Source organism: Eptesicus fuscus, chromosome 20 (genome assembly GCF_027574615.1).
Source record: "Eptesicus fuscus isolate TK198812 chromosome 20, DD_ASM_mEF_20220401, whole genome shotgun sequence".
Classification (NCBI taxonomy): Eukaryota; Metazoa; Chordata; class Mammalia; order Chiroptera; family Vespertilionidae; genus Eptesicus; species Eptesicus fuscus.
Window position 1 is genome coordinate 43,842,269 of NC_072492.1, and position 27,851 is coordinate 43,870,119.

The 27,851-nt window shown below is 43.2% G+C and overlaps 4 protein-coding genes across 6 annotated transcripts; all 4 read right to left on the minus strand.

Annotated features, from left to right (window-relative positions):
• Nucleotides 1-2,842: 2,842 nt before the first annotated feature.
• LOC114233394 (keratin-associated protein 2-3) lies at nucleotides 2,843-3,301 on the minus strand. The gene is made up of 2 exons (XM_028153327.2): nucleotides 3,106-3,301; nucleotides 2,843-3,012 (listed from the first exon to the last, which is right to left on the minus strand). The coding sequence occupies exons 1-2, from the start codon at nucleotides 3,299-3,301 to the stop codon at nucleotides 2,843-2,845; spliced, it is 366 nt and encodes a 121-aa protein (XP_028009128.2).
• Nucleotides 3,302-9,850: 6,549 nt separating this feature from the next.
• Nucleotides 9,851-10,255, minus strand: LOC114233391 (keratin-associated protein 2-3-like). The gene has a single exon (XM_028153325.2). It carries the CDS (start codon nucleotides 10,253-10,255, stop codon nucleotides 9,851-9,853), a length of 405 nt encoding a protein of 134 aa, XP_028009126.2.
• A 5,862-nt stretch (nucleotides 10,256-16,117) lies between these two features.
• On the minus strand, nucleotides 16,118-16,630 carry LOC129147472 (keratin-associated protein 4-11-like). Its single transcript, XM_054709772.1, has one exon. The coding sequence runs from the start codon at nucleotides 16,628-16,630 to the stop codon at nucleotides 16,118-16,120; it is 513 nt and encodes a 170-aa protein (XP_054565747.1).
• A 3,145-nt stretch (nucleotides 16,631-19,775) lies between these two features.
• Nucleotides 19,776-27,577, minus strand: LOC114233388 (keratin-associated protein 4-6-like). Of its 3 annotated transcripts, none has more exons than XM_054709767.1 (2): nucleotides 27,154-27,577; nucleotides 19,776-20,233 (listed from the first exon to the last, which is right to left on the minus strand). In XM_054709767.1, the coding sequence occupies exons 1-2, from the start codon at nucleotides 27,575-27,577 to the stop codon at nucleotides 19,776-19,778; spliced, it is 882 nt and encodes a 293-aa protein (XP_054565742.1). The 3 variants fall into 3 exon arrangements, with proteins under 3 accessions (XP_054565742.1, XP_054565744.1, XP_054565743.1); XM_054709769.1 differs by lacking the exon at nucleotides 27,154-27,577 and adding an exon at nucleotides 21,313-21,421 and having other exon boundaries at nucleotides 19,776-20,284; XM_054709768.1 differs by lacking the exon at nucleotides 19,776-20,233 and having other exon boundaries at nucleotides 27,038-27,577.
• Nucleotides 27,578-27,851: the final 274 nt, after the last annotated feature.

A 27,851-nucleotide genomic window follows, 5' to 3' on the forward strand; every position in this document is an offset into this window, starting at 1 on the left:
AATACTGTCATATTATTGTGTAATCATTACCACCATCCATCTCCAGAACTCCTTCATCTTGTAACCTAAAACTCTACCCATTAAACACCAATTGTCTCTCCAGCCCCTGGCAACCACCATTGTTCTTTCTTTAAAAAAATTATCTTCTCTTCCCCCTCAAACCCAGCCTATGGTAACCACCATTCCGTTCTATGAATTTGGGTTTTTTTAGTCTTAAATTACATGCTCATTGATTTTCATAATTATATTTTCCCATACCAAGGTGAATTTCATTATTTATAACATTCATGCTTAGCCACTATCACTGAGTTCTAACTCTGTTCCAAACATTATGCAAAAGCAATAAAGGCATTTACTTTATTCTTTGTACAATCCTATGAGGTAGGTATTATTTATAGTCCTCATTTTACACATAAAGAACTAGAAATTGGCTTCCCTAAGGTCAAGTATTGTATAGATACCAATACTTACTCCAAAAACATCTGTGGAAACATTACATTGTAAGTCCAAGAAACTGAAGAATGGAATTGTGGGTATCATATTTCTTGTCATTAAGCAACATCTGTTTTATTTAGGAATACTATCAGTGAATTTATTTTTCTATCCTTGTTATATGTGAAATGGCTATTTTTTTCTAGTCACCTGAAAGGACTCTATGTCTCACCAATATTAGGAATTGGGGGAATTATCTCCAGGCAGCCTTCTTAAAATTCCTAAGGAGATAGTAATAAAAATTGGACATAATTGAGTAGCCATGGGGCACTCTGAACAAAACCACAATCTAGATGCAGTCCAGCATGACAAAATCCCCGGGTAGTGAACCCAGCCAGAGGTGGTCTCCAGGCACGCCTACTGCATACCCCAACACCTCTTGTTCCACTGTCTCCCCCTGTACCGTGCTGAGCTTCTTCCTGCCCACAGAACCAGCTGTGATATTCCGTTGTCTCAAACTGTCTGTAGGAGAATCTTGTCACTTAGCAACTTTTTCGCTTCTGCCTCTGGATTTGCTTGGTTCTGGTCTTTTGCTTTATAACTAAGTCTGTTCTAGGTCTGTGGCTGAGGCTCCAGTTGAAGCCTTATTCTTGATCATTCTGCTCGCACAGTCCCTTGCAACTTACCCAGACCTGCACCAGCCACCATGGCTGACCAGGCATGAAGTTACTGTGGAAGCAAACATGATCCAATAATGATGACCCTGGAGGAAATAAAGCAATCTAAATCTGAGAAGTTATTTTAGGATGAGGAAGTCTCTGGAAGGCTAACAAGAAAGATTTTGGGATGAAGGAAAACAGATGAAGTTAGAGAATTTTAAGAATGGTGGTTAGGAATATGTAGAAAGAAATTGGACCTGTGAGCCTATTCATTGGTAAACTATTAAGCCCTTAGTAAAGAGAAAACTCCATTGTGCATGAACTGACAATGCTAAGATTTTAATAGAATGGAATTTCTGTTGAGAAACTTTTACTGTATTTCAAGAAAAATACTTTTCCTCTTGAGATGGCTTGTTGTGTTAATGTAAGAATGCCCATGTCTAGCATGAGGAGATAGTTGCGATCACTCTCTTCCAACCCTTAGAACTTATTCAGTGATTCAACAAATAATTTCTGTTCATATACTGTGTGCCAAATACTGTGTATGCCAGTGGGAATCCAGTAGTGAGCAAAATCAGTTAAGATCTAGGCCTTCACAAAGCTTATCTTGCCTGACTGCCCTCACTGGGCAGGTAGATATGTCCAAGTATACAGGCAGCACATTCCAAAAAATTCTTATAGATCAGATGTTGGAAACTCAATACATATTTCTCAGTAACACAATAATAGTTTTCCTGGCCAGAATCAAGGTTTTTAACAAGATATCCAATGTGGATTTATGTTACCACTATTTCAACTGCATTAGCATTGTTTTAATGGTAAAATTATTTGGAGTTCTAAATTGGAATGTTTCCATCCAAGGTGCATTTCTCTCACTCTGCTCAGCAGCAGTGACTCCACTGAAATTGGAATTGGCCATAGTGTTGCTGGTGGGAATCATGGAAAAAGCTGGGATATGGTCCTTCCAGCGTAGGCATTCAATTATTAGGGATTCCCAGGTACCAATTGACATTAATCATTGTGTAGTTTCTAAATCAGGGAATTAGAGGAGCTCTGATTTAGGCTTCCACCCCTTCCCTATGTGCCGATGATTCATGAGTCAAGTTCATGGTCAGAGAGACCTGCTGAAGTCTCTCCATTTCCTCAGCATCACCACAAAACCTGTGGCTTGAAATATGAAGGTACTTAAGATGTTCTGAATTATTTAATTGCTATTAAAATTACAGACAGTGTACTGGAATTGTTTCTAAAGCTAAAAATATGGCCATGGAAAGTCCTTTTTCCTTTGGTTCTTCTGCATACCATAACTTAAGCGAAAACTAAGCTTTTGAAGATTAACAAGCAATGAAGAGAAACACATCTGCTTCCCAGAAGTAAAATTTTATTATTTTACTGTGCAAAAACATCAGCATAAATGTAATCTATTCATAGAAAAATATCCCATCTTGAAACAGTAGAGGAATGATGATGAGTCAGTAGGGTAGAGTCTCATTCAAGAGGAACTTCGGTCTTTGTTTACTCATTTTTTTTAAAGCTAGAAACTCAAATGATGAGAGTTGGAATCTTTCTAAATATTCTCAAGGAGGGCCAGAATGAGCTGAATAATTATTACATGGGAAATGGATAGACGTTTATTGTTGAGTTAGCTGTTGAAGAGCAGGTAGGTTGCAAAGGTGCTATCTCTCATCTGACCCATTGGGGTGGGAACATTTGTACATTTCTGAACACTTGGAATGTTTCCTGTGGGCAGCTCAGCAGCAGCAGGGGCAGGTCCTGCAGGTGGTGCGGCAGGGGGCAGGCTGGCAGCAGGGGGGCCGGCAGCAGGGCGCCTGCACACAGATGGGCTGGCAGCAGGTGGAGGCCCAGCAGCAGGGGCGGCAGACAATGGCCGTGCAGGACGTGGGGCAGCAGGTGATGGGGCAGCAGCAGCCCTCCTGCAGGCCACAGGGCTCACAGCAGATACGGTGGCGACAGAACACAGCCGTGCAGGATATGGGGCAGCAGGCAATAGGCTGGCAGCAGCCCTCCTGCAGGCCACAGGGGTCACAGCAGATGGGGCGGCGGCAGGGCTCGCAGATGGGGCGCGTGCAGCGGGTAACGCAGGTCACGGGGCGGCACACGGTGGTCTGGCAGCAGCAGGGGCGGCAGCAGCAGGGGTCTCGGCAGCAGCAGGGCTGGCAGCAGCCTCCCCCACAGCAGGAGCCGGTCATGGTGGTGTCTGGGGTGGGATGAGTTGGACTGGTGAGAGGAGTTGTGTGTTCTCAGGTGTAAATATCTTCCTCCCCTCAGGGCCCTTTATATACCCTGGCCTGGTGCTGATGACCACCAGGACACAAGCTCATTTCCTAAAGCTGTGGTTGCCCATTGAAATGAGAACTCCAGATTGGTGGATCCAGTTGCTGAGGCAACAATTCCAATATCACTGAAAGATGCTTTCCTCTCTTTCTGCTTTTCCCCTTGAAATGAATACTTGGTGGTTTAGAGCTTTAGAAAAATGACTCATTGAATAGTCAGTTTTTACAGACCATGTGACAAGTTGAAGAATCCAGTGTTGCCACCATCACACTTTTCTCTTGTTCACTATCCATGACCAGGTGTGAGACTATAATATTCACAGGCCTGATTTCTTGCAATGAGGCAAGAATTCCTTAAAAAAACCAAAACAAACAAACAAACAAAAAACTAAAATGGCTCATAAAAGATGTGTACCAATTCTGCTATGAAAAGAATGGTGCAGTGCTTCAGTAAAACAACATGTTGCTTCTCCATGTTTATGTGGAAATAACCACCCAAACCGCGAGAGTGGCATGGTTATAGGCCATTAGAGCTGGCCTATTACTCATAGTGACTTATGAGACACTAACTCTGTAAACAGTGCTATACTCCTTGGGGGGTGGAGAGGGAAAGGAAAGAAAAATAAGTTCTAAGTAGTTTCTGATCACACAGTAATTACACATTTTAGGAAGGCAGGACAAAGGCAGATAAAGCAATTGAAGGAGAACAACTCTTCACGGGACAATAAGGCCACAATAAATGTGGATTTTATTGATTTTGTGTCTGATATGGATTTAGAAATAAAATTTAAATTGAGGTATTTCTTACCTTTTACATGTGACATAAGCATGCGTATTGAGTCCTTCAAAGTATATTGAAAATATTTGTAAAGGAATCAATTATATTTCAGTAGTAGATGCTTAGGTTCAGTAGTAGATGTTGGCTGAGGGTTTTGTTCCTTATGAAGGATGAAGTTGGGCTTCTGAAAAGGCTAGGGCAGTGGTCGGCAAACTCATTAGTCAACAGAACAAAATATCAACAGTACAACGATTGAAATTTCTTTTGAGATCCAAATTTTTTAAACTTAAACTTCTTCTAACACCACTTCTTCAAAATAGACTCGCCCAGGCCGTGGTATTTTGTGGAAGAGCCACACTCAAGGGGCCAAAGAGCCGCATGTGGCTCGCAAGCCGCAGTTTGCCGACCACGAGGCTAGGGGAATTAAGGGAACTGATGACTGATAACATAGCTTTATCTTTTTTAGCCACGGCTAAGGAAAATGAGGGTATAGAAAATAAATGTATAGTTGGAAGGTAGGTTAAAGATAACATTGTCCAGGGGATGCTGATGGCTGTCAGACGGAATTTGCCTCCAAATTATGTTTGGTTTGATTTAATCATTTTATACACTCTTTGGTCCACCAGAGTCCCAGTCCTTGAAGGCCTTTGACTTTGTGGACCATCGTACTCCATCACAGTTGTTGGAAGGCCAGATCTGTGAAATGATTTCTCAGAGTCACACAGATAAGAGAGTGGCAAAGTTTTAACAATACCACAGGGCTTTGTGGAGTATAAACACTGGCCAGCTGGCTCAGTGGTTGAGAGTCAGCCTATGAACCAGAATGTCACAGTTTGATTCCCGGTCAGGGCATGTGCCCAGATAGGGGGCTCGATGTCCAGTAGGGGGCGTTCAGAAGGCCACCCATCAAAGATTCTCTCTCATCATGGATGTTTCTATCTTTCCCTCTACCTTCCTCTCTGAAAAAACAAAACATAACAAACACTGGTTGTTGACTCCTAGTCTTTGCCCAATTCTGAGGTCACTTCAAAGTAGTGAAAATGCACTAGTAGTTATCAGAAATTCTATCCCATATAGTGAAATAAGAACTTGCTTGATTTATGATTTAGCATATTGTTATCTGGCTTAGACTATATACAGAGATCCAAATATTAGGAATAGGAATACACCTGTTACTTTATTTGCTGTGTTTTGTATTTTTAACTAACAAAAATGCATAGTACTAAGAAATCTTGCATTTTAAAATTACAGACTCTCAGAAACTTGGCTGTCTGAAGTCACCTCTGTACGAACCCACTATTTCCTGACCAGGATCTTAGTCACCTTAACACAGAGAAACAGCCTTCATATCCAACCCAGAGGCAGAGTTTCAGGTAAGAGATCTTTAGACACGACATGGGCATTTATCTTAGCTACACAGGATCTGAAGGCCTTTGACTTTGTGGACCATCGTACTCCATCACAGTTGTCGGAAGGCCAGATCTGTGACATGATTTCTCAGAGTCACACAGATAAGAGAGTGGCAGAGTTTTAACAATACCACAGGGCTTTTCACAGGCCAGTCCTGACGCTAATTCTTTTGCACAAAGCCTTCTGCTTTGAGCCAAACAAAACACCATTTCATGTAATTTCACCGACATCCACTATTTCTCAAAATCCTACAGAAACCTTTCCTCCTCTTTTTTCGGTGGTCCTGTACTGTGTGGTTTCTTTCGCTATAGCACATTAAATGGTCCTAAGCTTATGGGATAAGAGATGTGTCCCTGGTCTTCATCACGGGGGCTTTTTGTGTCATATCATTCAAATTACAGGTTCTGCAAGAACATAATTACTAGACCGGGAGCAAGTAAATGTTAACTGGTGGTGGTGATCAACCCTAGGATATTTTGTGGTTGGATTGAAAAAGAATGGAGTGTTGATGACTTCTTGTGATGCTGACCCAATTATCTCATCCTTCCAACCCCATGCCCTCATCTTAATAGTTTCCTAAGTTGTGTTTTGGTAGGAGCTAGTTGTGGGGCCACTGGATGTTAGGACACTTTTAAAATTATGAAAACAGAATATGCATTCCCTGTCCTCCAAAGTGATCTTTAAAATATCTTCCAATCATAAGAATTAGAAATGGGGATGGGGAAGATTAGCGGGAAGGGATGGGGAAGACAAAGAAGGATTCAGATCCTTCCTCCACCACCTAGCAGATGTGTGACTTAGAGCAAGTGCTTACACGCTGCCAGCCTCAGTTTCCTCATCTGTGAAATGGCAAGACGTCATAGGCCAGTTTTATCATAAAATCTACACAAACGTGAAAGATGGAAGAGATGGATATCATTCATTGAGAAGCGAAAATATTTTAGTTGGAAAAGACAGGAAACTCTAGATGATCAGGGAACTGGTGGGATTCATTTCTGGAATTTAAGGAAGAAATATATTTTCTAAGTGGTTTAGATATTCATCTGCCTAAAGCCAGGGAAAACTAAACCAGGTCATCTTTTGGCGTCTCTTATAGCTTGGGGTTGATTCCTTTGGGTGCCTCAGGGTGAGAGGAAAGTCTGTCTGTTGCATATATTTTCCCCGACTCTTTTCTGCTCCCAATGCTAAACCCCTATTTGCGATTCCTGTAATCTAGGACTCTTTCCTGTGGACTTGTAGGTCAGCTTTTAAAGAGCTCTTTCATTACAAGACAGTCTCGATCTGATGATGAAGTTTTTGGCCTTCTCTATTATATTTATTAGGAAATTTATTTCTGCCATTGGATGTGGCCTATCCTGGAAAGAAAAAAGCCTTCCCTGAATACTTTCCCACTCTCCATGACGTGATATATAATAAATATCACATATTTTGATCCCATATGATATAATGATGCTCATATGTGCAATAAGGAATATAAATGAACTAGAGGTCCGGTGCATGAATTCGTGCACCAGTGGGGTCCCTCGGCCTGGCCTTTGGGATCGGGCTGAAACTGGCTCTCCAACATTCCCTGAGGGGTCCCGGATTGTGAGAGGGTGCAGGCCAGGGTGCACGATCAAGGCCGGGGAGAGACGTGGGAGGTTGGCCAGCTGGGGAGGGACCGTGGGAGGGACCATGGGAGGGCTCCAGGGCATGTCGCTCAGTCCCCATAGGATGGACCCCAGCAGCAAGCTAACCTACCGGTTGGAGCGTCTGCCCCCTGGTGGTCAATGCATGTCATAGCGAGTGGTTGAGTGCCCTTAGCATATCATTAGCATATTACTCTTTGGTTGGTTGAAGGGCCAACTGGTCAACCAGACACTTAGTATATTAGGCTTTTATTATATAGGATGGTACTGGTGCTTACTGTGTGCCAGGCACTTACATCCTATCTAATAATAGACAAATATGCAAATTGACCATACCTCCGACACACCCGCAAGCCACACCCACAATCCAATCAGAGCGAGTATGCAAATTAACCCAAACCAAGATGGCTGCAGCCACAGAGAGCAAGGTTTCCTAGGTAACAGAGGAAGCCAAGCTTTCTGCCAGCCATTGCAGGCCTAAGCCTCCACTCAAGCTACAAAGTTTCAATTACAGAAGGTAAACAAATTCAAACAAATGGCGGCAGAATGGAGCTGAGAGAGCAGGCCAGGGTTGCCGCCGGCAACAGGGGAAGCAAAGCTTTCTGCACACCCTGGCTGGGCCCACCCGCTTAAGGCAACAAAGTTTCAATTATAACCCCAACACAAATGGCTGCCGGCCTCGGAGGGAGCCCCAGGCTTGGCTCCACTCCAGGCTACAAAGTTTCAATTGTAGAAGGAAAATAAATTCCAGATACCAGGGCCTCCGCTTGCGTTGCCAGGGGGCGTGGCCCGCCTGCAAACCACCACAGGCCCCTCGCTCAGGCCGCCCCATGCCCCAAGGGAACCCCACCCTGATCAGGGACACCCTTCAGGGCAAACCAGCTGGCCCCTACCCCTGTACCAGGCCTCTATCCTATCTAATAACAGAGTACTATGCAGATTGATCATCACTACAACACACAATATAGCTGCCCCAATGTGGTCAAAGATCCTGCCCCCATGTGGACATAAGATGGCCACCACAAGGTGGCCAGCAGGGGAGGGCAGTTGGGAGGTACCCGGCCTGCAAGGGAGGGCAGTTGAGAAGGACCAAGCCTGCAAGGGAGGGCAGTTGGAGGTGATCAACCCTGCAGGAGAGGGCAGTTAGGGGTAACCAGGCCGGCAGAGGAGGGAAGTTGGGGGCAAACAGGCTGGCAGCAGAGTGGTTAGGGAGTGATCAGGCTGGCAGGCAGAAGCGGTTAGGGGCAATCAGGAAGGCAGGCAGGCAAGCAGTTGGGAGCCAGCAGTCCTGGATTGTGAGAGGGATGTCCGACTGCCCGTTTAGGCCCGATCCCAGGGCAGTCGGACATCCCTTGAGGGGTCCCAGATTGGAAAGGGTACAGGCTGGGCTGAGGGACAACCCCCCTCCGTGCACGAATTTCGTGCACTGGGCCTCTAGTATATACATAAAGTCTTTGGACTTTCCCAGCAATCTACATTGATTAGCATTAATTTCCCTGTTTTGCAGATGAGGAAACCTGAGGGGGGGGGGGCGGAAATTAAGTTATGCTGATGCTGAAGTTTTTGCTTTAAGTAAATATCTACCTTTTAGAATTCTTGTCATAAAGACAATTCCCTTCTAATTTAGTTTGATTCAACAAAGAGAATCTATTCTAAACATTGAACTCAGTGCTGGGAGCCAGAATGAATAAACTTTTTTTTTCTTGGAGGAAGAGAAGTAGATAATCTTAATGCAATGCCTTATGGAGAGGGAGATAAGCATGGGATCACAGGATGCTATTGGTATATGTTAGGGCACCTAACCTAGTGTGGTGTGTGTGTGTGTGTGTGTGTGTGTGTGTGTGTGTGTGTGTGGTTGAAGGGTTAGGAGAAGACTGATTTGAACTTGGAAGTGGATCAGAGTTAGGTAAGTGAAGAAGGTGGAGGGGAGAGGCAGGTGAAAAATGAAAGACCATGATAAAAGCAAAGACAAATGGAACAGCATGGCATGTGTCAGTTACTGTGAGAAATTCAGTGTTGCTTAGTGAAACTTAGTGAGGAGTGTTAAGACATGAACCTCAAGACAGGGACAAAGGACAGGCATGGAGGGCCTGGTGTGCATAGATTTCCTACTCACGTGAGCAGCCTGAGGACTAGCCTGGCCGTCCTGTACCACTGCTCAAGTCTCATACCAGGATTCCTAGCACCTCTCTCTCTTTCCCTCTCCTGTCTTCCTCATCCTGTCTGTCTCTTCTTCCTTCTTCCTCTTCACTCTCCTTTCTGTTCATCATCTGCTCATCTGTGTACACTAATAAATGAATCAGGTAGCCCTGAGGTTTACAGGAAAAATTAGTTTATTGAAAACAAGTGAACAGCACATTACAAATGATGCTGGGAGGCTTTGAGCAGGCTCCAGAGTTCAGGATGGGTTTGCCAAGTCCACTCCAGGGACTTTTAAAGGTGGGCTTGCCATCCATGGTGACTTCTGCTGATGGGGACACTGGGAATTTGGCTGAGAGTGGAGATGGAGATCTGCTCGTGTGTCCAAATGCTAGGATATAAAAATGACGATTGTCACTTTATGGAAAAATCTGTTTTTCTTTCAATTAGATTAAAATGCCGAATAGGTGCTTAGGCTTCAGTGTATTGATCTGTGGGGACCATGGAATTTCAGCAGCAGCAGGAGGGGCAGGTCCTGCAGGTGGTGCGGCAGGGGGCAGGCTGGCAGCAGGGGGGCCGGCAGCAGGGCGCCTGCACACAGATGGGCTGGCAGCAGGTGGAGGCCCAGCAGCAGGGGCGGCAGACAATGGCCGTGCAGGACGTGGGGCAGCAGGCGATGGGGCGGCAGCAGCCCTTCTGCAGGCCACAGGGGTCACAGCAGATGGGGCGGCGGCAGGGCTCGCAGATGGGGCGCGTGCAGCGGGTAACGCAGGTCACGGGACGGCACACGGTGGTCTGGCAGCAGCAGGGGCGGCAGCAGCAGGGGTCTCGGCAGCAGCAGGGCTGGCAGCAGCAGGGCTGGCAGCAGCCTCCCCCACAGCTGGAGCAGGTGGAGCCACAGCAGGAGCCGGTCATGGTGGTGTCTGGGGGTGGGATGAATTGGACTGGTGAGAGGAGTTGGGTGTTCTCAGGTGTGAATGCCTTCCTCCCCCACAGGGTCCTTTATATACCCTGGCCTGGTGCTGATGACCCCCAGGACACAGGGTCACATCCTGGTTAATTTCCTGGCCAATTAAGTGAGGATTGAGCATTGACTAATGGTGCTTTTGGTTACCCTCACCTCATACCTGTACATGCACCCACACCACAAATGTTTTTCTTTTTTCTGTATTGTTTATTCTCACCAAATCTAGACATTGGATTAGATTCTGATGAATTTCCTGGTGAATATTTCTAAATAAAAGAGAAAAGAATGTGTTTTCTAAACCAGTATAGTTTCTAATACTCTGCCCTGTGGCCCTAAAGTTAGTATTTTATTCATGGACTTCAAAGACTCTCATAATTACTCCCCAAACAGTGACTTGCCTTCTCTATACACATGCACGTGACAGTAACAGGTTAATAGCAGCACCCAGTGCCGACCAACAGTCATCTACTTCCCAGATGTCTCTTTCCACTACTCACTGAAAGGCAGGTTTTCACATGAGGAGGGACCACATGGCACCCTGGATCTCTGCCACCCTGGTTTAGTAACTTCTCCCACCCCTGGGCTGTCCTACCGTGATTGTAATGTCTCCACATTCACCTGGAATGCCGTTCTCATCCTTCCAACCCCAAATCAACATCTACCTTGACTGCAAAACCCTCATCGAGGATCTGTTGCAATTTTTGTCTTTGTCATTTATGTGGGATTACTCATTGCATGTATGCAATCCAGGAAGGGACTGTGGAGGATATGTAGACCTATCCCCTCATTTTACAGGAGGGGTTATGGTCACACAGTTAGGTCCGGGATCCAGGTCTTCTCATTCCTCAATAAGCAGCCTCCATGGGATTTATGTTGACCAGGCTCCACCCGAGTCTTGGGATGGAAGAGAGACCGACTCAAGCCTTGAAGTAAGTAATGTCATTAAAAGTGATAAGGGAAGGTTATTAGGGAAATGCTTTACCCCATGACAGCTAGTCAAAGCTGTGCTTGAGCACAGAGGTTTCTCTCTGAGGATCAGCAGAGCTGGACTGTGGGTACGGGGTGGGGGTCACTTCTTTTCTGTATGTCAGTCTCCAAGGTTAGTCTGGTTTCCCTTGGGAACTCGTCACGGCACGGTGAGAGAGGCATGTGCTTGTCTCATTCCTTCTATTGTCATTTATCTGTACCTTCACCCTACATCTTACCTTTATAATGAGTGCCATAAATTTACTTCTTACCAGTGGAGTAGATCAACACTTTTATTTGGATTTGAGTTAAGAAAAAATAAAAAGAAATCTTTCCAGTCAATCCCACTTATTCTAAATGAGAAAAGGAGGGCCAAGAGCTTGCAAACCACCAATCCAATGCTTTTTAATAGTCATTTGTCCTAAACTTATCTTCTCTGCTTCAAGGGGAAGGCTTTTTGTTCTTGTCATGGGTAATTAGATCTTTTTGCTTTGATGATATTCTGGAAGATATAGATGTGAATTATACTAAGTTCATTCTCTGTATTCCTTATGCCAAGATTTTCTCTTGGTTTCTTTATAACATCAATTGATCTTTTTTTTTTTTTTTACTGTATAGATTAAATAATTCTCTAAGATTATGTGGCTAGAATTACTTGCACTATTCTAGGCAAAGTCATATTATAATCTGGTATGAGGATAATATTTTCTGATTTGTTTACAAATAGCCTTTTTACTTAAGATCAACATTCTATGGCCATTTTTGGCCTCAGCAGTCCTTTGAACTGATATCATATAGCATAGTTTTACAAGGAATTTTCTTTTATTTTCTAACTAGGCTCTTACTGGAAGCTTACACCCATTTTCCTTTAAGTACAGTTTATTATAGTATTGTAATGTTTTGTTCGCTGATATTGGATATCAACTTCCATTTTTCTTCCCTCTATGTAAGAACTTAAGTTATGATTAGGGAGTATTTGGTATGTTCCAGGGACTGTGGTAGGTATCCTTACCTACCTTATCAATCATCATAACAATCGAGTTAGGTATTATTACCTTCACTTTATAGATGAAGAATCTGAAACTTATAGAGGTTAACTAATTTTCCCAAAGTTACACAGCCCGAAGTCTGGATTCAACTTAAGCATGTCCAACTCGTAAGCCTGTGTTTTAACAAATATGCTTGCAAAAATGCATGGGATTGCCCTTCAGTGTAACATAGTATTTCACTTTGTATTATTCATAAAAACATAATTTTATCTATAAGCCCAGAAATTTATTAACCCATGTCCTTCAGAAGTTTATTAAAATAAAACCAACCCTGGCAAAAACACTTGGGCACTCCTTTATTTTTATTTTCTTTATAGAAAACTATCTGCTTAATCTTTTCATACTGATTGATGTATTAAGCTAGTTTCTCATTGCCACCATTGTTGCATTAGTCAGCTGTTGCTGCATAACAAGCAACCACAAACTCTGAGTATACAATAACAAGTATTTATTTCTTGGTCATGTGTCTGCAAGTCATTTGGGTTTTGGCTGTTTAAGGCTGGCCTTGCCTTTTGGCTATGGGTTGGTTTTGAACTTTTTTTCCAAATTAGAGTTGCCAGATTTAGCAAATAAAAATACAGGTAACTCAGTTAAATTCTGATTTTAAATAAACAACAAATACTTTTTTAGTAACAAACATGTAAGTATTCATTATTTATCTGAAATTCCACTTCTGTGAGCTGTGTCCTGTATTTTCACTGACAACCCTCCCTCTGACAGCACAAGCACAGGGAGCAATCCCAGTCATGCCAATATATTTCAGGTCTTTGCTTGGGTCATGTCCTCTAACATCCCATTGACCAAAGCAAGTGACTTGGTGAAGTTCAAACCACGGGGTAGGGGTTGGGAGAGGATACTCCTTCCAGGGGGTGTGAAGGGAAAAGAGTAAATATTAATGAAGAATGATATAATCTACCAGAGCAGTGAATTAGTTAATTTAATAATCTTTGTTGTGGAGGTTGGATACAGCCTCCTAGAAAATCAAGTTAGATTATGTTTACTGGGTCTCCATTTACGGGATTACTTTTACTCATTGTCCTCTTCTTTCTGGTCAACCAAGAAATGTCATTGATTAAACAAAGACTGCCTGATTTCTCTATAAGAAATTCATGTTGTCAGTCTCCTGTTAGTTTATATTTGATTAGATGTCCAAAAGAGAAACACCAGTTTTATGAAAATGTCTTTTGATTTAATAAAATATTTAATTAGAAGTTATATTTCATTGCCTAATGTAAGTACCACTTATTCCAATGACTAACAGGTGAAATTTTCTTTTGGGAAAGATTAATGAAGGACTTCAGTAAATACAGATACTAATTAAGTATGAAATCCCCTTCTGATGACTATATATGGAGATTCTGGATATAAGTTTTAAAGTAATAAATTTCTGAGCTTAAAGGAAAGAAAATAAAAATCCCCAGGTGCCAGAATGAGGAAGGAACTTAAGATCAGACTGTTGCATCTAGGATCTGGTGCTGCAATTTTTTTAGGATATGAACCAATGACTCCGGGCCAGGGTTTTAATTTCCTCTCAGGGCCAAAAGACTTTACTTGGGGACCATGAAAACCTGAGACTCTGGAGGGATCTCCCATCTGAGATAGGAGAACTGGAAAATCTCAATAATAAGAGAAGCCCAGTTCATCTTGTTCTTTGGTGAATGTTAATTGAAGAAATAACAATTCTACATTCAGAACTGAAAGCTTACAATTTAAGTGAGTTTGGATTCCAGTTTTAGACTTCTCTGTGGTGTGGGAATCCCAAGCTGAGGAAATTATTTGTCTCAGGCCAGAGAAACCCTTGGGACTCCCAGCAGTAGCAAACTCAAAACCATCACGAGGATAGAGGTCCATTTCCCTACGTGATGGGTCATTTTTTTTGGCATGAGTTAATATTCTTCAGGAATTGTTTGTACTATAAGAATTTCATTTTCCTTGGATGTGGAAGTGTCCTTATGCTTTTATTTTTTTTTATAAACCAACCAATTATCAGTCTTATGTCTGAATAGTGGGACTTCTGCTCTTCTTAGTTTGTTTGGTGTTATGGTGACAAATCTGACTTTTCTCTACTTCTTCATCCGTGTGATTGCCTACCCACCCCTCCACCCCCCCACCCCTATCTGTGGTTCATTTGGATGACAGTGAAATAGTGGCTCCCAAAGCCTTTGCATGGCATTCCTTGGTCAGATCACTTTTTTTTGGTTGGGAGAGGAGACGGAGGACACTGGACAGTAATTATTCCTTTAACCTAAAGTAAAGATCATCTTTGACAGGTGATCCAATTGTAGTACTTCTTCCTAAATTAAAGAGATGTTCTGAATTCTCTGTCTTTTGAGAATCACACTAAACTTTACCTCTGGGTCTCTTTTAGCTTTTACTGCAAAGTTTCAATAGTCTTAATTTGTTGATAAAAAAGAAGCAAAAAAGATGATACAATATACCTCTTGCATTTCTGCTTTTATTTTTAAATAAAAAAAATAAATACTTTTTGCCTTTTTTTTTTTTTTACCACATCATGTCTCAGGTATGTAAGGGCTATACCATCTCTGTCATTACAATGAGTTGATAAGAAATTCTCCCAACCCAGGAGCAACTGATGTCACCTGGGGTCATTTTGCAATCTGGAAGTTCTCATTTTCACTATTTCTTTGTCTTACATGTAAAGAGTTGTCATTACCTGTAGCCCCATCTCTGCCAATAATTGTAGCTAAAATTTGCTGATTGTAATGCATACACGTGAGGATCCAACATACCTGCATAAACGCTTTTACTTAGTATTCAGATGAATGTAAGATAGGAAGAAAGGGATCCTTAGGACTGACATTGGCTTGGCAGAACTTCCCCATGTGGGTCAGCGGTGTCTTGTAGCTCTTCCCATCAAGAGTTAGATTCTAGTCCTGACTGGTTTGGCTCAGTGGATAGAGCGTCGGCCTGTGGACTAAAGGGTCCCAGGTTCGATTCCTGTCAAGGGCATGTACCTTGGTTGTGGGCACATCCCCAGTGGCGGGTGTGCAGGAGGCATCTGATCTATGTTTCTCTCTCATCAATGTTTCTAACTCTATCCCTCTCCCTTCCTCTCTGTAAAAAATCAATAAAATATATTTAAAAAAAAAAGAGTTAGATTCTACTTCTCTACTCTTTGCGACTGGTTTGGCCTTATGATTTATTTTGACCAATAGAACATGGTGGATGAGTTGTGTAAGTTCTGAAATTTAAGCCTCAAGAAGCTTTGAAACTTCAAAGTGATTTCAACATGAGTTATTCTTTCCATATCTGCCTAGTTACCGAGTAAAATGATCATAAAAACAATAGAGAACAATGCCAATGAATTCTTATATGCAAAAAAAGTTTATTAGAAAGCAGAGAAACAACAAAACATGAGAAATTCACTCTAGGAGAATATACAGGGCATAAATGGACCCCAGGTCTGAGAGTGTCAAATCAGTGTCACTCAGGGGCTGTAGATAAGGTCCACCTTGCTGGAAGGATAATCTAGAGCCCCCAAAGGAAGAGAAGAAAGAATGAGAAATTTAGAGGATTGGGATAATTTCTTATCTGGTGGATTTCAAATTAATACAGAGTTGGTCAATGTCAAAAAGAAAAAGATAGCAAGGGAGAGAGTTTTAAATGAACCAGAATGTGCTCACAGAGGCAATGGGACGGTAGTGAGCTCATTGGAATCCTGAAGCCCAGTAGATGACATTAGCCAGATCCCATGTGTCCTAAGGGTCATCACAAGAAGTGTGTACATCTGTCCAGACAGAAGTAAATAGAGATGATGGTTACAGAGAAGAGGGCTCAGCAGTCACAGACGGCACAGCACATGGGGCGGGGGCAGGTGGAGATGACACAGGTGGGGCGATAGCAATTGGTGTGACAGGAGACCTGGCCACAGACTGGGCGGAGGCAGCAGCAGGGGCAGCAGCAGGGCCGGCAGCAGCTGGAGCCACAGCAGCTGGAACCACAGCAAGAGGGGCGGCAGCAGCTGGAACCACAGCAAGAAGGACGACAGCAGCTGGAGATGCAACAGGAGGGGCGGCAGCAGCTGGAGCCACAGCAGCTGGAGCCACAGCAGGGGCGGCAGCAGCTAGAGATGCAACAGGAGGGGCGGCAGCAGCTGGAGATGCAACAGGAGGGGCGGCAGCAGCTGGAGCCACAGCAGCTGGAGCCACAGCAGGGGCGGCAGCAGCTAGAGATGCAACAGGAGGGGCGGCAGCAGCAAGAGCCACAGCAGCTGGGGCGGCAGCAGGTGGTCTGGCAGCAGCCTTGGCCACAGCCCTGGTCAGAGCAGACGGATCCACAACAGGACATGGTGTTGGAGGGTGGAGGTTCTGGGTGAGTTTCCAGGAGAGTGAGGTTCTTGTGTTTGGGGGTCTCCTTGGCCCACACCTCCTTTTATACCCTGCTGAAGAGCTGCTCTCCTATGTCATTATTTCCTTATTGTTATTTACCCCACTAGAAAGCTTAATTATTTAATTTCATAATTGTGTGTTTCTAGTGAAGTGCTCCAAAAATGGGAAGAAATAGCACATTTCCCTTTTCTGTGTTTCAATTAAAAGACTTGTCACATTTTTTTCTTAGTGGGTGTCACCTTGTTTCTGACAGATGCAATGACTTTTACAAGGCACTTGTCACATGACTCTGACATTTTGTTTTTGAATGGGACACTTCCTCCTATCTGTACACTGCTCCGTGAAAATCATGGAGAATGGTTCTTACAATGCTAATCTACCTTTTGTCAGCAAAGATGAGGGGAACGTGTGCTGGTCAGGGGAATAAGAACGATCTATAAGGAGGATAACTGTGTGGGCATCTTGAAGGGTCAGGGAAATAGCTGGACCCCAAGAAGTTTCAAATTCTGTGTCAGATTTTATTCCACTGTTTCAAGCTGAGGTACTTAGCACTGGATCTGTTGTATATTTTTCACGATAGGACATTAACGGTGGGAAATTTTTTATTTATCTTTTGATTGCTAAACCTTCAAAGTGGATATTTTATTACAGAAGCATTTGTTATATAAACAATATTTACAATTATTAGGCCTTCAGCACCATGCTTCCATGACAGCACTGAGGCTGTCTTAGTTGGGGCACATCATGAGAAGGCAGGCTTCTTTGGAAAAGACAGTAATGCTGAGGGAAATAGAAGGCATCAGGGAAAGAGGAAGAAAATATGAGGTGGATTGACTCCATAAAAGAAACCATCGGAATGAGTCTATAGGAGCTGAGCAGGGCTATTGAGGACCGGACACTGTGGACATCACTCATTCACAAGGTCGCCAGGGGTCAGAGCTGACTCAACAGCATGGAACACATACACACACACATATCCAAAACATTCTGTTGGGTACTATGGGGACATGATGAAAACCCCTCATAATCTTTCCTGTATAAGAATAAGACATGGCCCTGACCGGTTTGGCTCAGTGGATAGAGCGTTGGCCTGCGGACTCAAGGGTCCCAGGTTCCATTCCGGTCAGGGGCATGTACCTTGGTTGCGGGCACATACCCAGTGGGGAGTATGCAGGGGGCAGCTGATCGATGTTACTCTCTCATCGATGTTTCTCTCTCCCTCTCCCTTCCTCTCTGTAAAAAAAATCAATAAAATATATTTTTTAAAAAAGAATAAGACATGTATGGGGAACAGAGTTTGGCATCAATTAAAATAATGGGACTTATTTTAATTAATAAAAATACAGTATGTGGGTACGTAAAGGTGGAGGAAATGTTAACATCTGTCATTGTAAAGTATTCACTCTGTACCAGGCATGCTGAATATCTAATATTTGTTTGTAATCTTTAATGCAACCATATACTAGTAAAGCAGCAGTCGGCAACCGGTGGTCCACGGACCACTGGTGGTCTGTGAGGTCCGAAAGGTTGGCGACCGCTGATATAAAGTACTATGTAGTCATGTTGCTCTCTTAGTAGAATAGGCAAAAGAAACACAGAGAAAGTACGAGAAAAAAAAACAACTTGTGTAAGCCCAGCCAGTGTGGCTCAGTGGTTGAGCATCAACCTATGAACCAAGAGGTCACGGTTCCTGGTCAGAGTATATGCCCGGGTTGCAAGCTCAATCCCCAGTGTGGGGCATGCAGGAGGCAGCTGGGCAATGATTCTCTCTCATCACTGATGTTTCTATTTCTCTCTCCCTCTCCCTCTCTGAAATCAATTGAAAAAAAAAACCACACAAAACTTCTGTAAGATTAAACAGAAAGTAAGCTTGTCTTAATCTCAGAGCAGCCGAGGAGGGTGCCAAGAGTAACACTTCCAAGCCTTTGCCGAAGGAAGCTGTCTCATCCTCCTGGAATGTTTCTTCTTTCTTGTCAGCTCTGCTGACTCCCACTCCTCTGTCAAAAACCCAGCTGACAATGCCTCCTCCTCAAGGATACCCTCTCTGAAAATCTGCCCCATGCATATGTGATTGTTCCCTGCATTGTGCCCCTAACTTAGTGCACTCTCTGTATCAGTTGTTTGCTTCTGTCTCTCCCCCAGTTGCAATGCGGATGCCCTGATGCTATGAGCTATGACATTTACTTTGTCCCCTCATGTTCCAAACAGGGCTGGGGCAGAGGACTCTAGTGACCAATGTCTGTTGAGTAAACGAAGGCTTTTGATGGCATAGGAGCATGTAATGGTCCTTTTAAAATATGTAACTTTTGACTAATGGAGAAAAGAGGGAGGAATATTCCAAAGGGATCATAGTTACACTCGAGGAAAGTCACATCTATTTATTTATGTATGTGCTTATTAGCTGCATTTTATTGGTGAGTAAAGAACCCTGAAAGATGATGTTTTAAAAGATCACGTTTTATGTTCAATCTTTAAACCTTTCTCATTATAGTCATGGGTGCACCATGACTTCAGTTGCATTTTCTCCCCTAATCACCAGAACATGATTAGATGATTTGCCTAAGATTAAAAAGGTCTCTAGAGAAAACTGGTGACCAATGACATTTGATCTCTGTTGGAGGTTGAATAGTCTCTGCTGTCTGTCCAACAGGTGCAGGCAAAATACAATTACCCAGGACCCACATATAAAACCTTTAAAAAAAGAGACTACAATCACATTGAATTTTCAGTGCCCAGAACAAAGAGGTTTATTTCGGTATAAGAAAATCTTTGCAAAGGAGTACAAGAAAAAGGCTTCATTGGACTTCCATGTCAGAGGACTTAGAATCTGTGGCCCCACAAGTGATGGAGACAATCTTCAAATTCCTTAAGCATGAAGCATGGATGTCTTGGAGATAAAGGGAGAGATGTTGGGAGAACTTAATTCATTAGGAGGTTCTGATTGAAGGAAGGAAATTTGGACATAAGTTGGGATGTAAGCAGAGAATTAGTAGGGCTGGGGTTTGCTATGGGATCCAAGAGATCAGTTACACATGTTTTGAAAAGCAGGGTCTGCATCTCTGGGGAGGGGTGCCAGGAGGAAGTGGTGTGTTCAAAGCAGAGATTCAGCAGTCACAGACGGCACAGCACATGGGGCGGGGGCAGGTGGAGATGACACAGGTGGGGCGATAGCAATTGGTGTGGCAGGAGACCTGGCCACAGACTGGGCGGAGGCAGCAGCAGGGGCAGCAGCAGGGCCGGCAGCAGCTGGAGCCACAGCAGCTGGAGCCACAGCAAGAGGGGCGGCAGCAGCTGGAGATGCAACAGGAGGGGCGGCAGCAGCTGGAGCCACAGCAGCTGGAGCCACAGCAAGAGGGGCGGCAGCAGCTGGAGCCACAACAAGAGGGGCGACAGCAGCTGGAGATGCAACAGGTGGGGCGGCAGCAGCTGGAGATGCAACAGGTGGGGCGGCAGCAGCTGGAGCCACAGCAGGAGGGGCGGCAGCAGCTAGAAATGCAGCAGCTGGGGCGGCAGCAGCAGGAACCACAGCATCTGGGGCGGCAGCAGGTGGTCTGGCAGCAGCCTTGGCCACAGCCCTGGTCAGAGCAGACGGAGCCACAACAGGACATGGTGTTGGAGGGTGGAGGTTCTGGGTGAGTTTCCAGGAGAGTGAGGTTCTCGAGTGAGATCTCTCCTTGCCCTCTGTTGCTTTTATATCCTGCTGAGGGCTGCGGTGACCATGTGCAGGACCCTTCTTGTTGTTGTTTGTCCTAGTTGAAAATCAGTTAGTTTTAGTAAATTAGATAATTGTGTTTATCTGGTAAATGTTCCTATTTATAGGAACAGCACCATTTCCTTTTTCCTGTAGTATAATGAGCTGTCCATTTTGGTTAATGCCAGGTGAATCAGCACCCATATTTCTCTGTCCCATGTGCTTTCTCAAGTAGACCCATTACATGACACCGCTTCATTGGATTTTGCAAGGGTTAATTTTTCATTTCTCTATTTGACTCCAGAATAATATGTTGAGAATGGATTTATGATGCTAAATCTCTGCTGTCAAAGAGTAAGTCATATCAAGTACTGGTAGTAAAATCGGATGGAAGACCCATCTTGGAAACGGGGAGCGGGGGCAGTTATTTGTGTGCAATTAAGAATACCACGATTCCTTTGGATTTCCTGGATTGTCAGTGAGGTATGAAGGATCGAAACAAAGTTCCTATCTGTTTTTTCTTATTGAATCTATTTGATTTGAAACAGTTTGAAAATATGGCAGATTGGCAAAAATTCAAAATTTGACAACACTCTCTGATAGTGAGACTATGTAAAAACAGGCACGCTTCCACTTTCCCCAGGAAGATTTGACGATAGCTAGCAGCTCCAGGCCATATCCATCTTCAGTCCCAGGACCTGGTGCCTCATTGGAATTATGAGTCCCAGTTTAGTTGAGCGACATCAGCCCCACTCCATGTGCCCCAGTGGTCCACACAAATGGAGGGTCTACATCTGTGAGGACAGAGGTAAATGGAGATGGTGGTTACAGAGCAGGGGGCTCAACAGCAAGAGGAGGCATGGCTCAGGGGCAGGTGGAGATGACGCAGGTGGGGCAATAGTAAGTGGTACAGCAGGAGACCTGGCCACAGACTGGGTGGAGGCAGCAGCAGGGGGGGCAGCAGCAGGTGAACACACAGCAGCTGGGGCGGCAGCAGGTGGTCTTGCAGCAGGTGGTCTGGCAGCGGCACTGGCCACAGCCCCGGTCAGAGCAGCCAGAGCCACACAGGAGCTGACCATGGTGTCAGAGGATGGAGGTTTTGATGTTGGTAGGAGAGTGAACTGAGCGAATTTGGAAGTTCCTCTGCTGTATGTCCTCTTTCATATTATGCCGAGGTACTGTGTCCAGGTCCTAGACCATTTTCTAGTTTATTTTTCTAAATAAATATTAGTCTGAAATTAGAGCATCATGTTTTTCTGGTTAAAGATTTTTAAGATGGAGAAAAAGATGATTTCTCTTTTCTGATGTGTTAAGATTTTCCAATCTGGTCTTTCTCAGAATTGCCTTTCCTACTTTCTTGTTGGTCAAGAAGGGCCATCACATGATTCAGTCACCTGTGATCTGTATATCATCCCATGATGCTGTTTGGATCAATTATTCCCATTATGCCGAGATCTCTTTGATGTTAAAAGAGAGGCAGAATTACAGTAGGGAATAGAAAGAAAGAGGCTCTCCTCTGTGAGCTACCTGTGTGCAATGAGGAAGACAACCTATCTGTGAGACATGGATGCTCATTAGATAGTGGACTCTCTGGCTGCCCCAAAATATGTACTAAGTACTACTTCCTGCATTCATTTGGAAACCGTTGCCAATGACTCATTGTTTTTAAATATTAAAAGATACTCTCACTCAATATAGAGCAGTGTAAGCACCAAAATGAATAATGGCAGTAATGGATTTTAACTCGTTAAATAAGATAAAAATCCATGACTCCATAGTGAGACTAATTAAATAAAAAATATTTTTAAAAGGAAGATGAGACAATTATCTATGACAGTAGAATATCAACTAATAAATGTAGAAGAATAAAAGCAGAGTTACCAATTCATCATTTACAACCCTCATAATAAAGCTTGATTCAAGTAAATATTATCAGTGGATGCTATAACTGGGTTAAAGTTTGACAGGTAATAGGCTATTTGCACACTTTCAAAATAGTTCTCCGTCGATTATTTATTCATTTCAAAGGAAGACATACTAACTGTACTGTAGAGAAACTTGAGAGCATAACCTTCACCACGGGATCAATGGCACAAACTGACAGTGTCATTTAGATGTTAGACATATGTTAGAGAATAGTAATGTATCAACACTTAATTTGCTAACTGTACTGTGGTTATGCAAAAAAAATGTTCTTTGTCTTAGGATATAAATCTATCTATATCTAAAGCAGATCATTACCTATCTATCTACTTACCTGCCTACTCATATCTCTCTATTGGAGAGAAACAAAATGTGGCAAAAGGTTGAATCAGGGTAAAGGCTAATGGTATAAAGGAGTTATTTGGCACAGTTCTGTATATTTCAAAATGTTCAAAAATAAAAAGTAAAAAATATCAAAGGGGATTGGGATTGAAAATATTTTTTTTCTGCAGTATTAGTGTATTAAAAATAAGTACTCTGTGTCTTTTGGGGAAAATACGAAAGTATTTGATACATTTTACTTTTGTAGGAGCCTCTGCTCCAAGATCCCTTTCTTATATTTCTAACCAATGCAGTAAACTTTCTTCTTCTTGGGTCCCTGACCATATAGGACTTCTGGCAGCGTGGCTGAATAAGCTGCTATGGACAGGTCTACTTGCAGGTACAAGCGAATAGAAATGCTTGAAAAATATTTTTTAAAGTATTTCAGTTACATAGCTGGACTTAAAGAGAGGAAAATTTCTCGTTTTCCAGATACAAAAAGGCAACTCAAACTGCAAACAGTAGCTGATGTCCTGTGGTCTTTGGAGGTTCGGTATCTAGTTACAGGCTCTCATAATTGGAGGCTGGTAGTCCAAACCCAGGCAGATGCAAGAAATGCTACCTCAGGCTGTCACAAGGCCAGATTCAGAATAAAGTTGGCATTCTTACCTTGTAAGTAAGATGGAGACAAGAAAAACTTAGCCCGCCCACAAGGGATTGTAAGTGGTAATCAAGGCTCCCATGAACACCTCAACCACAGAAACATCACCAAGTTTTCTGTTTTACACTAGATGCTTAGTGAGGAACCTCAAGGAGAGGAGCTGACTCTTGCGAAATAGCGAGTGTCCTTGGACTCATCAGAAACACAAGTAAAAATCACAGCACACAGAAATAACCCCCATAAAAGTACAACTTGAAAAAGCGTTAACCACAGAACAGATAAACCTTCAAGAAACCACGCAGAGACTGTATGTGATGTCCACAGGGGAGATGTTATGAAATACACAGAAAATAACCCACCATAAGTAGCACAGTAGATGCAGGAAAAGGAAGTGTAACTTCCAAGAATTTAGATAGTTGAAGATTCTGAGGGAGACTATACGTCCATTAGGGTTCAAAGAGGGTCTTGAATCTGTGGCTTGAAAGGTTTCAACGGTTTTGTCAAATTGCCAATCACTGTCTCTTCATTCAGAGCTTTTGCCCTGTTCTCGCTTCCTGGGACCCCAGCTTACACATATCTCAGACCTTTCCCTTGTACTCCACTGTCTAATGTTCTTGTCTGTACCCTTTACCTTTTTTCTCTCTGTACCTCAATGTGGATATTTTCTGCTTCCAGTTTGCTCTTTCTCTCTTCTATTCTGTCTGACCTGTTCAACCTAATCTTCTATTCCGTCTAATCATTTATTGAATTCCGAATTTCAGTTTTTGAGTTTTCTAGTTCTAGGATTTCCACTGGACTTTCATTTTCTTTCTTTCTTTCTTTTTTTTTTTTTTTTTACAGATGCCAATTCTCTGATGAAATTTATTATTTTATCTATTATTTCAAATATATTAATCATAGTTATTCTAAATGTAGTTTTTAACACCTACATAAGTATCACCTTTGAATCTATTTCTGTTATATTTTCTTTGCCTTTTGCCCTGTTTTTAGTCATTTGGTCCTTTATGTTCTGGCAAATCTGGTAATTTTTTTTAATTGAATGCCAGACATTGAACATGAAACACTTCAGAGACTTAAGGTGATTTATCTTCCACCGGAAATGATTTCATTGACTTAGACCTTTGGCCCTCAATCCTGCCTACATAGGTCAGTTTCCAATGCTTTAAAACAACTGTTTCTTAATTTTCTCCAATTCTCATAGTTAGTTTCATTGAGCGATTTGTGTGATACTAGCTGCTTTGTCATAGCTGGATGTGGAATCCTGTCCTTTAACTTTTCAAGTGGCCGCTGTATTTTGGACCCTGCATGCTACTAGTTGTCTTCTTACTTCTCTGGCTGGTCCTTTCTGGTTCCTTGTGGTTGCTGTCGCTCCTTTTTCAATTTATAAATGTTGGTGTTTCCTATAGCTCAGTTCATATTCATCTTCTCTTCAGACACTTAACTTCCTGTGACCCAGGACACTCCCTACAGGCCCATGGCATTAAAAACCACTTTAGATTGTAATCTCTCGCAGCCTTTCAGAGGGCCCCCAGCAGTCCCTGCCTCCCTGTGCTCATGTCCTTGTGTAATCCCCTCCCCTTCAGTGCGAGCTGGAGACAGTGACTCACTTCGAATGAATAAATGGAATAGAGAAGTAGGAAGAGTAAGTCATTTTCAAGATTAGGTTATTATAAGAAGATTGTGGCTTCCTTCTTGGGTTTTCCTTGTATTGCTCTGGCTTTCTGAGATCCTTCTCACTCTGGGGGAAGCCAGCTGCCATGTTGTGTGAGCAGCCCACATGGGGAAGAACTGAATCCTCTTGCCAAGAGCCGTGTGAGTGAGCTTGGAAATGGATTTTCCTCTGCGCATATGAATGCAGCCCTGACCAGAAACTTGCCTGTAAGCTCATGAGAGACCCCAACATGCCACTGCTGAATTTCTAACCCTCTGGAAGTGTGTGAGATAATAAATGTTTGTTCTTTTAAACTGCTAAGTTTTAACCAATGCTAAATAACTCATACACATACCAATTTCATACATGTGAAATTCTCCTAGATTTTCCATGAAGACAGATTATCTGCAAAAAATGTCTTTTTTGTTTGTTTGTTTGTTTCCTTTTCAATTTTTTCACTTCTTTACATCTTTCTGGGGGGAAAATGTACTGATACAGCCCCCCCCCAAAGAAAACAACCACACACACACACACACACACACACACACACACACACAAAAAAAAAAAAAACCAAACAAACACCCCACCTCACACACACAACAAACAAAAAATGTTTATGCTGAAACCAACTGAAGGTACAACCAATTATCATTTACCATCTCTGGTCTATCAGGAGTTCTGTGCCTTCAGTGGGGTTGTAGAATAATGCCCCTACACAGGTTAAATTATTTTTTCATTATCTTTATTACTCGTGTAGCATTTATGGAAGTCAAGCATATTCATGATTCAATACCACTATATTACTTATTAATCCTACAACTCCTAGAATATGCATTTCATACAAAGCTTTCTAAATATTTCTCATACTTTCACTAGCATGCATTCCTCAGAAATTTATTTTTACCTTATTTTTCCTAGGATAGTGTTCATAGGAATTTGGGAGCCTTCCAGGTTTACCTAAGAACCAAACTAGTCCATTAAGTGGTTTCTTGTCAGTCTCCACATTCCCCCTACTTCTCCAGGCCATACCGTCAAATACACATCCCAGAAAAGGCAAGCGGATAGGAAAATATTAAAATTTGAGTGTTTTCCATTTTCTGCTACCCCCCAACTTCTCAGGAAGGTTGATTTTTTCCAAAAGAGAACTATTTTGTTGTTAATGGATGGAGCTGAAATGAGAGAAGCTAAGAATGCAATAAATTGGGTTACATGAGAGATGTATAAACCTTGAGAGGACTCTAGTTTTCCAAAAAAAAAAGAGGGGTAAAATGATGGATATGGGGAGGGGGAGGAAGAAGGAGAGAGAGAGAGAGAGAGAGAGAGAGAGAGAGAGAGAGAGAGAGAGAGAGAGAGAGAGAGAGAGAGAGAGAGAGAGAGAGAGAAGGAGAATGAAGGCAAATAATAGAGGAGTGGAAAGATATGTTCTTAAAAATATTTAAGAAAGGTTTGCTGTGGGATATAACCCCACACATTTATACATTTTAAGTGAAAATATTTATTATTCTTTAAAGCTTTTGGAGTCATCTATGTATTGTTATTATTTCTGGGCTTGTTTATTTGCTTTTAATGTTAATACATGTTAGGGTTTTCCTGAAGGTGAGAACAAGAATTACAAAACCTGATTCAATTGTGTGTTGGATATAATTTCCCTGGAAATGAGGACAATCATCACAAAGTAAGAGACACAAGAACAATGTATTTCTAAGCCAAGAAAATAGAGCTTTATTTAGAAGCAACAATAAGATACTGAAGCATCCCTCTTAAAGGAAATACAAGATAGGCCCCTCTAAGGTTTTCAGATCTGAGGCTGTGACATCAGTGGTCCTACAGGTCCTATAGGAATTTCCATATTTTGGACAGGATGACCTGGAACCTAGAAATCAAAAGATCAGGTACAGAATGTGCATAAATCTAATAATTGCTTATTATAAATGCCACCTAATTTCAGCCTCTGGATCCACATCAGAGAAAAGTCAACTAAAGAGAGAGTTTGGCCTGAGGCCAGGATATGGACACAGAGTTGAAGGGAATGGGTAGTCCTGAGGCATCTCTGAGTTGCACAGGGTCTGCTTCTGTGATGAGCAAGATGCAGGAGAGAGAATGGGTTCAGGGAAGGTGCTCAGCAGTCACAGACGGCACAGCACATGGGGCGGGGGCAGGTGGAGATGACACAGGTGGGGCGATAGCAATTGGTGTGGCAGGAGACCTGGCCACAGACTGGACGGAGGCAGCAGCAGGGGCAGCAGCAGGGCCGGCAGCAGCTGGAGCCACAGCAGCTGGAGCCACAGCAAGAGGGGCGGCAGCAGCTAGAAATGCAGCAGCTGGGGCGGCAGCAGCTGGAGCCACAGCAGCTAGAACCACAGCAAGAGGGGCGGCAGCAGCTAGAAATGCAGCAGCTGGGGCGGCAGCAGCTGGAACCACAGCAAGAGGGGCGGCAGCAGCTGGAGATGCAGCAGGAGGGGCGGCAGCAGCTGGAACCACAGCAAGAGGGGCGGCAGCAGCTGGAACCACAGCAAGAGGGGCGGCAGCAGCTGGAGATGCAACAGGAGGGGCGGCAGCAGCTGGAGCCACAGCAGCTGGGGCGGCAGCAGGTCTCCTGGCAGCAGCCTTGGCCACAGCCCTGGTCAGAGCAGACGGATCCACAGCAGGAGTTGACCATGGTTTCGGAGGGTGGAGGTTCTGGGTGGGTGTTCAGGAGAGTGTGGTTCTTGACTTTGGATGTCTTCTTACTACATGTCCCCTTTTATACCCAGCTGAGGGACTTCTATGATTACTATTTCCTTGTTTTTGTTTATAAGACTACAAATGCATTTAGTAAATAATATCATTGCATTTTTCTAGTAAAAACTTTCATCATATAGAACACAGTCATTTCCCTTTTATCAAGTTCCCCAGTGTTCCCACATGAATCACCTTTTGTGTTTTTCCCTTGT

Excerpts from the sequence above, each read along its gene's own strand:
- LOC114233394 (XM_028153327.2), bottom strand. The coding sequence starts at position 3,301 with ATGACCGGCTCCTGCTGTGGGGGAGGCTGCTGCCAGCCCTGCTGCTGC. Across the intron at positions 3,013-3,105 it reads CCTGCAGGAGGGCTGCTGCC|GCCCCATCACCTGCTGCCCC; the intron begins AGCCTATTGCCT and ends AGGGCTGCTGCT.
- LOC114233391 (XM_028153325.2), bottom strand. The coding sequence starts at position 10,255 with ATGACCGGCTCCTGCTGTGGCTCCACCTGCTCCAGCTGTGGGGGAGGC.
- LOC129147472 (XM_054709772.1), bottom strand. The coding sequence starts at position 16,630 with ATGTCCTGTTGTGGATCCGTCTGCTCTGACCAGGGCTGTGGCCAAGGC.
- LOC114233388 (XM_054709767.1), bottom strand. The coding sequence starts at position 27,577 with ATGGTCAACTCCTGCTGTGGATCCGTCTGCTCTGACCAGGGCTGTGGC. Across the intron at positions 20,234-27,153 it reads CCGGCCCTGCTGCTGCCCCT|GCTGCTGCCAGACCACCTGC; the intron begins GCTGCTGCCTCC and ends GCTGTGGCCAAG.